General features: G+C 40.3%; 1 protein-coding gene across 1 annotated transcript in view; it reads left to right on the top strand.

The window, feature by feature from the left end:
• The first annotated feature begins 5562 nt into the window (after positions 1-5562).
• The window catches only part of LOC122266397 (uncharacterized), a 15230-nt gene continuing 8292 nt past the window's right edge, over positions 5563-12500 (top strand). Inside the window, exons 1-3 of the mRNA XM_086541446.1 lie at positions 5563-6134; positions 8747-8937; positions 11998-12102. Of these exons, the coding sequence (XP_086397572.1) occupies positions 6005-6134; positions 8747-8937; positions 11998-12102 (426 nt within the window). The 5' untranslated portion in view covers positions 5563-6004. The remainder of the gene's footprint in view (positions 6135-8746; positions 8938-11997; positions 12103-12500) is intronic.

Here is a 12500-nt window from a genome sequence, read left to right as displayed (position 1 = left end):
GAAAAAGAGGAGGTGGCATAAAGGCAGATAAATAATGAATAGGAGACAAAGAAGAACGTCCCTCGTTACGATAAGGGGTTAAAGAGAGAAAACATGTCTTGTTATGTGGCGAACCCTACATAGAGCCTCTATGGCGATCGCTGGCGGGTCATTATATAGGCCGATTTGAGTGGATCAGCACTTGGTGTATTTATCAAATATATACCTATTTTTTTTCCTTTTTTATCATATTTTCTTCTTCTTTTTTAAAGTTGACCTTACATTCCATTCAAATAATCACCAGACGAATAAACGAACGAACAAAAAAATATTTAAAAAAAAAACGAAAAAAAACAAAAAAGTTTCGTCCCAACATTCACATATTTACATATCTACCAGTAAAAAAAATTTAAAATAAACACTACATGAAATAGATATCTGACCTTCGAGAAAAAAAACACGAAAATATAATTAATAGCTGCGACCCAACTCTTCCCAAATCCATAAAAAAAAAGAAAAAGAAAAAGTTTTGGTTTTCTTTTAATGAGAGTTGGCATTGAGTCCCCTTGTATCTGACTCCTCGTTCACGTGAAGTCAACATTAATCTTGTTTTTGTTTTGTCTGTCCTTGTTAGTTAGGGGGTTTGTGTTTGTCTGTGGTTGTTTGTTTGTTTGTTTGATTTCTGTGGGTGCTTGTTTGTGTGTGTGTGTTTGTGTTTGTTTGTTTGTAGGTGTTTGTATGTTTTTGTGTTTGTCTGTGCATGTGGGTGTTTGTAGGTGTTTCTATGTGTATGCTTCTTTGTGCTTGTGTGTGTGTCTATGTGTACATTTGTTTGTGTGTTTATGTATGTCTGCCTGTGTGTACATTTGTCTGTGTGTGTGTGTACCACGCATATTCCATCATCTTTTGTAATTCATTTTTGGTTTAAAATAATCTGAAATACAGCAGCGTCATGTCACAGCCAGCACATATATTCAACATTTCTTTTGCTGGTCACGAGTCAATATTTCTTTGCAGTAAAACTATATTTATCAATCCTGCTTGCAATTCAGTGCAATTCCTGCCTTCTCATTGTGTTCTTATTTAAATCTTTCCATCCACTGAAAACTATTTTTGATATCAATCCGTCAATTTGTTTGTGTATGTTTGTATGTATGTATTGATTTGTTTATATCACGTATGTGTGTTCAATTACTTAATCGTGTATTTAATTACATCTATATCTTGATTTAGAATAGGTCAGTTTATACCATGTGCTATATCCGTTAATTAATCATAGACTCAGCTTGTTAGATAATCATTTTCATAAACCAATCTCTTTAGAACTAATTTCACAAGCAATGTGTTAGATTTTTCATAATGTTCTCAACAATATAATATATATAAGAATGAAAAAAAAATATGATTACATCGTCTGCTTGTCTTTTTTTTTTTTAATCGGCACTGTTGCTTGCGTCAGTCAGATGTTGAAATATGCAACAAACTCTCTTCCGTTTCTTGGAATGTGTTGGAATGTGTCGGGTCGTCCGGTTTAAGTAGAATGCGTTCTCTCTTTATCTGTCTCTTTCTCTCTCTGACTTTCTCTCTCTCTCTCTCTCTCTCTTTCTTTCTTTCTCTCTCTATCTCCCTCTCTCTCTCTCTCTCTCTCTCTCTCTCTCTCTCTCTCTCTCTCTCTCTCTCTCTCTCTCTCTCTCTCTCTCTCTCTCTCTCTCTCTCTCTCTCTCTCTCTCTCTATCTTTCTCTCTCTCTTACTCTGTTTCTCTTTATCTCGTCTTTTTTTTCGTTCTCTCGTTCTCTTTCTTTTTCTGTTTCTGTCTTGCTCTCGCTTTCTTTCATTATCATTCACATTCTCATTCTTATTCTCATTCTCTCTCTTTTACTCTCTCTCTCTCTCTCTCTCTCTCTCTCTCTCTCTCTCTCTCTCTCTCTCTCTCTCTCTCTCTCTCTCTCTCTCTCTCTCTCTCTCTCTCTCTCTCTCTCTCTCTCTCTCTCTCTCTCTCTCTCTCTCTCTCTCTCTCTCTCTCTCTCTCTCTCTCACTCACTCTGTTTCTCATCTCGTTCTCTCGTTCTCTTTCTTTCTCTGTTTATGTCTTGCTCTCGCTTTCTTTCATTGTCATTCACATTTTCATTCTTATTCTCATTCTCATTCTCTCTCTCTCTCTCTCTCTCTCTCTCTCTCTCTCTCTCTCTCTCTCTCTCTCTCTCTCTCTCTCTCTCTCTCTCTCTCTCTCTCTCTCTCTCTCTCTCTCTCTCTCTCTCTCTCTCTCTCTCTCTCTCTCTCTCTCTCTCTCTCTCTCTCTCTCTAGTAGCAATGATAATGCTAACGATGATGATAACAAAAATGATGATGATGATAATACTAAATAATAACAATAATAATAATGATAATAATAATAATAACAATAATAATAATGATGATGATGATAGCAATACTAATGATAGAAAATGATAATGGTAAAAAAAAAAGGATTATTGTAATAACAATAGTAATATTCAATGATCAATATCATCAATACTATTACGGTTTGCATCATAACTATATCATTATCATCATTACCATTATCATCATTGTTATAATTTTTATTATTATTATCCTTGTTATTACTATTATCATTATTATTGCTATTATTAATATTATCATTACCATTGCTACTAAAGAGAGAGACACACAGAGAGAAAGACAGACACAGAGAGAGAGAGATATGAAATAAAAGAGAAATCAATACAGTGAAAGAAAGAGAGAGAGAGACAGAGAGACAAAAATAATCAGACAGAGAAAGAGAAAAAAAGAGAGCGAGAGAGCGAGAAGGAAAGAGAGAAAGAGAGAGAGAGAGAGAGAGAGAGAGAGAGAGAGAGAGAGAGAAGAGAGAGAGAGAGAAAAATAGAAAAAGAGCGATATATAGAGAGAGTGAGAGAGAGAAAAAAAAGAAATAGAGCAATAAAGAGAGAAAGTGAGAGAGAGAGAGAGAGAGAAAGAGAGCGATATAAATGTACATATATATATATATATATATATATATATATATATATATATATAGAGAGAGAGAGAGAGAGAGAGAGAGAGAGAGAGAGAGAGAGAGAGAGAGAGAGAGAGAGAGAGAGAGAGAGAGAGAGAGAAATAAAGCGATAGAGAGAGAGTGTGTGAGGCAGAGAGAGAGAGAGAGAGAGAGAGAGAGAGAGAGAGAGAGAGAGAGAGAGAGACGAGAGAGAAAGAGAAAGAGAAAGACAGAGAAAGAAAGAAATAGAACAATAGAGAAAGTGCGAGAGAGAGAGACAGTAGGTGAAATTGCAATATAGAACTGTTGCATATCTTTTAAAGATCAGAAAACCAAAACAAAACCAGAATTCAGTCAACCAAACCAAGGAAAATAATATGAACGACATATTTCCTGATTCCAGAATATGAAACAGGTTCTCTTTCTTAAAACTGCATCATAAATTCATATTCTCTTGAGGCTAAATCTTTCTTTGATGAGAACAGCGGAAAGTCTTTTTTTTTCATTTTTTATTTTATTTTTTTTTTTTTTTTGGGGGGGGAGAAGCTTCCTGTGACACGTTGCTGTATCGATATCTGTCTATTTATTTTTTTTTGTTTTATATTTCAGGAAGTGGAATATTTTATCTACATTCTTAATACCGCCATATATATATATATATATATATATATATATATATATATATATATATATATATATATATATATATATATATATATATATATTGTGTACATATATATATATATGTATATATATATATATATATATATATGTTATATATATATATTATATATATATATATATATATATATATATATATATATATATATATATATATATATATTATATATATATATATATATATATATATATATATATATATATATATATATATATATATATAATTTGTGTGTGTGTTTGTGTGTTTGTGTGTTCGGTTCTCAAAGACATTGCATAAAACATTAGACTAACTGTCTACCTGTAATATCCTCTGTGTTACCACACACAATTGTCAAGAAACAACAAAACAACAACAGTGGCATAGGCATGATCATCAAGGTACCTTTTCTCCTAGAACACTTTCTTCCAAGTATCTTCTATTGCAAAATATCCGGGTTTGTGCAGAAGCGACGAGAGAAACGAGTCAAAACGGATGTGTGGTGTTTTTGTTTTATCATTTTTATCATTCCTGTTATTCAGAATATCATGACTATATTTAGAAGTCATGCCATGTCGTTCTAAATTGTAAATTAATCTGATAGTAACTTTTAACCCACTTTAAATTCGCATTGTTATTTCGTAATCGATTTTCTTATTCAACTTTCAACACGTGGCATTAAAAAAAAGTCTGACTTTTCAAAATATACGTCATATTTTTGATAATGTTTCTTCAAGATTCATTTTTACGAGAGACTCTTTATCGGGAAAAGTTGGATTCTAATCGTTACTTTTTTTAAGCACGCGCTTCCGTTCCCTTGATTACAGCAGTGCGTGTGAAAGAGATAGAAGCATCCCTCTCAGTTAGGACAAATTCAGTAACGTCACTGGTACGGCATAACGTCGTATTAATTTCTCACATCTGGGACACCCCCTTGTTTTGGTTGTTGACGTCCGTGTCGGCGCGAGCTCCTTTTTAACCTGAAGATACGGCCTTACTTACTTGCTTACACGGCGTTCGATTCATCACCACATCCGGCGGCGACGGAGGAGACGTGAAAGTCTCGCCCAGACTGATCAATGGAGCGAATTTCCTCGACGTAATGCTGCGTCTCTCCCGCCGAGGACCGGAGGAAGGCGGCGCTGCATCTAAGACGACCGCGAAGGAAAGGAAAGACGATAGAACGCGGGGAGGAAAAGCAAGAGCGGTGTCATTTTCGCCGTTGATGGGGGGCGATTTCTCGTGTGGGGGGGACTTTCATTAGTGTGAAAAAGATACCCATTTTCTCCTAGGTGGAACGCACGAGAACGAACGTCCACGGAGAACGAACAATCTCCGAGGGTCACGCTGAACAAAGAGGAGGAATCCGAATGACATGAATCTCCGCAATGTGTGCGAAAAAGTGTCAGTTCTTAAGACCTACACCTTGAAAGTGACCAAGCAAAAAAGGACTGTCAAGACCCGGTCAGACGGTCATATTTCCACAAACGCGCCTACAATAAGACCCGCGCTAAACAAACCTGTCGACTTCCAGCTGAATATCTTCCTCTAGACCAAACAAAAGAAAGAAAAAAAAAATCGATCCCGGAACACAAAGTAGCCCGAAGTGAACGATATGTGCTGGTCGGAAAATTCTTCGACGTGAGACCGAAGGAGAGTTAGTAGTTTGCTTGGAAAATATGAACATAGTTGTGTTTGCTGATTGTTATTTCTACTTTATTATAAGCTGTCAATGATATTACTCAATTTGAGTAGTTTGTGAATAATTGTTAGTGCAGTACATAATTTAATTTGTCTTGCGGGTGTGAAATTTTGGATTCTCTCTCTCTCTCTCTCTCTCTCTCTCTCTCTCTCTCTCTCTCTCTCTCTCTCTCTCTCTCTCTCTCTCTCTCTCTCTCTCTCTCTCTCTCTCTCTCTCTCTGTCAGACACACACACACACACACACACACACACACACACACACACACACACACACACACACACACACACACACACACACACACACACACACACACACACACACACACACACACACACACACACATAACCAACCGTCTCTGTGTGTTGTGTATTCGATCTATACCGGTTAGACCCAAAAATAAATCCAAAATAGATCTGAAAATAAGAACAAAAGTAAATCCTTAAAACCGATTAATTCCAGAATATTGATAAGAAAAAAACAGTAATATAAACTCTGTTAACCAAAACACAGATAAAAACAAGAAAATAAATAAAAAAGAAAACAATCAAATACCATACGGAGCAGTGCTTAACCTAACGAGTGCGTCTATAAACAAGCACAACCTTAAAAAAATACATAAATTTATATCTACACAAAAAAAACACAATATACCCATCCGCGAAAGGGCAATGGTATCCACATGTTACAAGTGGATGCAGTGGATAAGGCAATGTCTGAGTGGAAGTACAGCATCCACACGTCTTGGCATGACGGCCTTCAGAAGAGAGAAATTGCTGTACGAATTCAACACTTTTTTGGGTGAGTGATGTGAGTGGAATGGCCAGCGAGTTGGGTGACTTTTGTTCCAAAGGTGATGGGGATGATGTAATGATGATGATGATGATTATGGTGGTGATAGTAATGATGATAATAATTATGGTGGTGATAGTAATGATAGTAATGGTGATGATCGTAATGATAATAATGTTAAGAATGATAATGATGATAGTTGTAATGTAATGATAATGGTGATGATGATAATGATGACAGTAATAATTAAATGCTAATGATGATAATAATAATGACGCGGATGATAGTTTTGTTAACAATGAAAATGGGGATAATAATCATCATTATCAAGAATGATGATCAAGGAGAAGAGGATAATGGCGATGATATTGATAACAACACTGCAAGTGATCGAATCAGCATCAATAATAAAACCAGTGATGATATTTGGGATGATAATAAAAGCTTAAAAGCTGCCTTAGTGATTACAGGAAGGCTAGTATTTATATGTCTACCAATTGCTAAATCAGAATCAATATTATTATGATTATCCCCATCATCTCGCCTTCATTATATTCCTAATCATCTTTTACCACGCTAGCAATTTCTACTAAGAACATATGAAAAAATATGCTAATTATATTTATCATCATGTCATATTTATCATCATAACGCCTAAACAAGTGTATGTATTCACACATATAAATATGTTTACATCTTATGCGACAAATATCTTCTTTGTGTTTTCCATATTTTCCTAAAGAAGAATGACTTGAAATGAGCCGGCAAGTTCTGTCTCGCGCGCATATATTCCTGAACGGTTTTCCAAATTGAATATGCTGCTGTGTGCTGGGCCATGCATATTCACACTCATGTAAAACACGATTTGTGACTTTCAACTAACATATACAGTGCAAAGCCTCCATACTCGCACACAGGCGCACATACTCACCCAAACACTGACAAATACCTATAAACGCACACGCAAATTTATATACAACCTACTCAAACACACACACACACACACACACACACACACACACACACACACACACACACACACACACACACACACACACACACACACACACACACACACACACACACACACACCGACACACGCACACACACACACACACACACAAATTAACACCATATGCGTTAAAAGGGTTAAAAAAGAATATTTTACGGACCACACACACGCGTAAGGCGACGAGCGCTCGAGCCCCCACGCGCGAGGTGTTAGTCAGACATGCTGTGTGCAGGAGAAGGGAGGGAGGGGGGAGAGTAGGGGGTAGGGGAGGGGGAGGGGGAGCAAGTAGCACCATTAAGAGCTCGCTGGTGGAGTCGCTGAGTGCAGACGTGCGGATGCGGGTGTCGCGGCGAGGGAAGGCAGCCGTCAGCGTCCGCAGAATACGTGATTAAGACCGGCCATTTAGCGTACAATGTGGCCGTCGCGGGATAAAACAATAGCAGCCAGCCTTCTCTTTTGACTTTCGCTCGCCCGCCCCGCTCGCTCTCACTTCGCGGAGGCTTTTCATATTTCTGAATGCTTTTAGCCCCCCGACTCTCAAGCCCCGAAATGGACTAGTAAATGTACTGGTTTCGTAACTGCCTTGGATTCTTTCTCATTTAAATCCTGCTTTTGTCTCGCCTCTCGTAGCCGAGGTCTGGCCACCTGTTGTTTTATAATGGACGTGTTTTATGGCACGTTCTCTTTTTTTTTTCTTTTTTTTCTTTTTTTTGTGAAAGGGGGGAGCGCTCTTTTTTCCTCTCTTTCCAACGCGTGTGCTAGGTTGGTGTATGTATCAAGAGTTGTTGCTTTGTTTGTTTATGTGTGTTTGTTGTTTGTTGTATTATTGTAGGCGTTGCTGTGTCTTGATCGAAGTATGAGAGGATTGTACCTCTGCTTTTAGTGTCTCTGGCTTTCTCATATGTATGTATATTTGGCAATCGATTTAGATCTCTCTCTCTCTCTCTCTCTCTCTCTCTCTCTCTCTCTCTCTCTCTCTCTCTCTCTCTCTCTCTCTCTCTCTCTCTCTCTCTCTCTCTCTCTCTCTCTCTCTTTCTCTCTCTCTCTCCAACTATCCACTAGGATTGTTTACAATATCACTCTGCCTATCTATACATTTAGTCTATATTCTTTCATATATATTCAGGAGAGAAAAGGAAGAGCAACTTCTCAAATTCTGTGCAACACTGGAAGCATTGTTGATAATGATTAGTGTTGTTTGATGTCGTATTGCTTCAGCTTGAACACGTATCGTTGAGTTTAATTTTTGACTCGTCTCGTTTGACATTTCGTCTTCATTTGTGTATTTCACTAATATCACCGATAATTTACTTAAAATCTACAAGTATATTTTTGATAAAATATTCCGCAGGGTTTGTTGCGGCATGACTGTTGCATTTGATATTTGGCATGTCCTTGTCGCTTTATTTTAAGAAATACCTCTTGCGCCAAGAGTAATCTATAATTCCCTTTTAATCTATATTCCTTTTAAATCACCCAAAGACCTTCGATGATTAAAAAATCAGCTCATTCTTTACTTTCGAACCCCGTTCTCGAAAGGTCACGGTTTAGTGTTCAAGTTAAAGCTTTTGTGTTCGTGTTCCCTAACTCTAACTCTCGCCCTTGTTAGACGAAAACCACGACGGCGTGTTAGAAGAACGTGACCTCAACCAGGCAGCTGAGAGGCTGTGTCACCGATACAGGTGGCCAGCGAACGACCCGCGGGCACTCAGGGCAAAGGCACTCATGAAGGACCTGTGGCTCTCCCTCCGGCTGCACGCTGACGAGGACCAGGATGATAAGGTCACCAGGACGGAGTGGGTAAGGTCACTTGACTGGCAGTATTTTGGGTAGGGATTATGACGCTCTCATGAGTATGTGATATGCGTTCATGAGACTTTGGTAATGTAGTAACTGTGGTGGGTATTATTGATATGCTTTCATGAGACTTTGGGAATGAAGGTAACTATTGGTAAAGATGGTATGGTACTTGTATAAAAAGAAAGATAACAGTAATTATGATTATGATAATATATGACAATAGAATGATGATAATGGAATAATAATGAATGATAATGATTATATTGTATTGATGCAATACATAATAACGATTTAAACATTAATATGATGAGCGTATTATAAAATTAATAAAAAAAAAAAATTATATCAGCGTATTAAGTATAAAAAAATCTACTTCATAACACTAATCGGCCTCAGTGCGTGACTATCACTTACGCTTTGCAACAATCATTATCAGTTATCTGTTCTTATTATACCTACCACATCAGCATTACAAACACCAGCTTCAGTATCACACCTACCACGTCAGCATTGCAAACATAAGTATTACAAACATCAGCTTCAGCATCATATCTACCACATCAGTTCAGTATCATAACTGGCACATCAGCATGACAAAGATAAGATTCATATATATCACATCTTCCTCACAAAATTTATGTTTCAGCATAAAAAAGATCAGCATCACAAACAGCAGCTTCTGTATCATAACTAGTCCATCAGCATAGCCCAACCATTAGAAATAGCCCTTATCAGAGGTAGCCTTCATCAGAAGTAGCCCTCATCAGAAGTAGCCCTCATCAGAAGTAGCCCTCATCAGAGGTAGCCCTCATCAGAAGTAGCCCTCATCAGAAGTAGCCCTCATCAGAAGTAGCCCTCATCAGAAGTAGCCCTCATCAGAAGTAGCCCTCATCAGAAGTAGCCCTCATCAGAAGTAGCCCTCATCAGAGGTAGCCCTCATCAGAAGTAGCCCTCATCAGAGGTAGCCCTCATCAGAAGTAGCCCTCATCAGAAGTAGCCCTCATCAGAGGTAGCCCCCAGCAGAAGTAGCCCTCATCAGAAGTAGCCCTCATCAGAAGTAGCCCTCATCAGAAGTAGCCCTCATCAGAAGTAGCCCTCATCAGAAGTAGCCCTCATCAGAAGTAGCCCTCATCAGAAGTAGCCCTCATCAGAGGTAGCCCTCATCAGAAGTAGCCCTCATCAGAAGTAGCCCTCATCAGAAGTAGCCCTCATCAGAAGTAGCCCTCATCAGAAGTAGCCCTCATCAGAAGTAGCCCTCATCAGAAGTAGCCCTCATCAGAAGTAGCCCTCATCAGAAGTAGCCCTCATCAGAAGTAGTCCTCATCAGAAGTAGCCCTCATCAGAAGTAGCCCTCATCAGAAGTAGCCCTCATCAGAAGTAGCCCTCATCAGAAGTAGCCCTCATCAGAAGTAGCCCTCATCAGAAGTAGCCCTCATCAGAAGTAGTCCTCATCAGAAGTAGCCCTCATCAGAGGTAGCCCTCATCAGAAGTAGTCCTCCAAATAGTAGCCTCATCAGAAGTAGTCCTCATCAGAAGTAGCCCTCATCAGAAGTAGCCCTCATCAGAAGTAGCCCTCAAGTAGCCCTCAGCCCTCAGAAAGCCCTCATCAGAAGTAGCCCTCATCAGAAGTAGCCCTCATCAGAAGTAGCCCTCATCAGACGTAGCCCTCATCAGAAGTAGCCCTCATCAGAAGTAGCCCTCATCAGAAGTAGCCCTCATCAGAAGTAGCCCTCATCAGAAGTAGCCCTCATCAGAGGTAGCCCTCATCAGAAGTAGCCCTCATCAGAAGTAGCCCTCATCAGAGGTAGCCCTCATCAGAAGTAGCCCTCATCAGAAGTAGCCCTCATCAGAAGTAGCCCTCATCAGAAGTAGCCCTCATCAGAAGTAGCCCTCATCAGAAGTAGCCCTCATCAGAAGTAGCCCTCATCAGAAGTAGCCCTCATCAGAAGTAGCCCTGATCAGGAGTAGCCCTGATCAGAAGTAGCCCTCATCAGGAGTAGCCCTCATCAGAAGTAGCCCTCATCAGAAGTAGCCCTCATCAGAAGTAGCCCTCATCAGAAGTAGCCTCAGAAGTAGCCCTCATCAGAAGTAGTCCTCATCAGAAGTAGCCCTCATCAGAAGTAGCCCTCATCAGAGGTAGCCCTCATCAGAAGTAGCCCTCATCAGAAGTAGCCCTCATCAGAAGTAGCCCTCATCAGAAGTAGCCCTCATCAGAAGTAGCCCTCATCAGAAGTAGCCCTCATCAGAGGTAGCCCTCATCAGAAGTAGCCCTCATCAGAAGTAGCCCTCATCAGAAGTAGCCCTCATCAGAAGTAGTCCTCATCAGAAGTCTGCCTCAGCAGAAGTAGCCCTCATCAGAAGTAGCCCTCATCAGAAGTAGCCCTCATCAGAAGTAGCCCTCATCAGAAGTAGCCCTCATCAGAAGTAGCCCTCATCAGAAGTAGTCCTCATCAGAAGTAGCCCTCATCAGAAGTAGCCCTCATCAGAAGTAGCCCTCATCAGAGGTAGCCCTCATCAGAAGTAGCCCTCATCAGAAGTAGCCCTCATCAGAAGTAGCCCTCATCAGAAGTAGCCCTCATCAGAAGTAGCCCTCATCAGAAGTAGCCCTCATCAGAAGTAGCCCTCATCAGAAGTAGCCCTCATCAGAAGTAGCCCTCATCAGAAGTAGCCCTCATCAGAAGTAGCCCTCATCAGAAGTAGCCCTCATCAGAAGTAGCCCTCATCAGAAGTAGCCCTCATCAGAAGTAGCCCTCATCAGAAGTAGCCCTCATCAGAAGTAGCCCTCATCAGAAGTAGCCCTCATCAGAGGTAGCCCTCATCAGAAGTAGCCCTCATCAGAGGTAGCCCTCATCAGAAGTAGCCCTCATCAGAAGTAGCCCTCATCAGAAGTAGCCCTCATCAGAAGTAGCCCTCATCAGAAGTAGCCCTCATCAGAAGTAGCCCTCATCAGAAGTAGTCCTCATCAGAAGTAGTCCTCATCAGAAGTAGCCCTCATCAGAAGTAGCCCTCATCAGAAATAGCTCATCAGAGTCCTCATCAGAGTAGCCCTCATCAGAGTAGCCCTCATCAAGTAGCCTCATCAGAAGTAGTCCTCATCAGACGCAGCCCCCATCAGAAGCAGCCCCCATCAGAGGCAGCCCTCATCAGAAGCAGCCCCCATCAGAGGTAGCCCTCATCAGAAGTAGCCCTCATCAGAAGTAGCCCTCATCAGAAGTAGCCCTCATCAGAAATAGCCCTCATCAGAAGTAGCCCTCATCAGAAGTAGCCCTCATCAGAAGTAGCCTCTCAGAAGTAGCCTCATCAGAAGTAGCCTCATCAGAGTAGCCCTCATCAGAGTAGCCCTCATCAGATAGCCCTCATCAGAAGTAGCCCTCATCAGAAGTAGCCCTCATCAGAAGTAGCCCTCATCAGAAGTAGCCTCATCAGAAGTAGCCCTCATCAGAAGTAGCCTCATCAAGTAGCCTCATCAGAAGTAGCCCTCATCAGAAGTAGCCCTCATCAGAAGTAGCCCTCATCAGAAGTAGCCCCCATCAAGGGTAGCCCTCATCAGAGTAGCCCTCATC

The sequence above is a fragment of the Penaeus japonicus genome, unplaced genomic scaffold (assembly GCF_977035675.1).
Source record: "Penaeus japonicus unplaced genomic scaffold, GWHDUDI00000001_assembly GWHDUDI00000011, whole genome shotgun sequence".
NCBI classification, from domain to species: Eukaryota; Metazoa; Arthropoda; class Malacostraca; order Decapoda; family Penaeidae; genus Penaeus; species Penaeus japonicus.
Note: the sequence above shows the minus strand (reverse complement) of the source record. Positions and strands in the feature narration are given on the sequence as shown.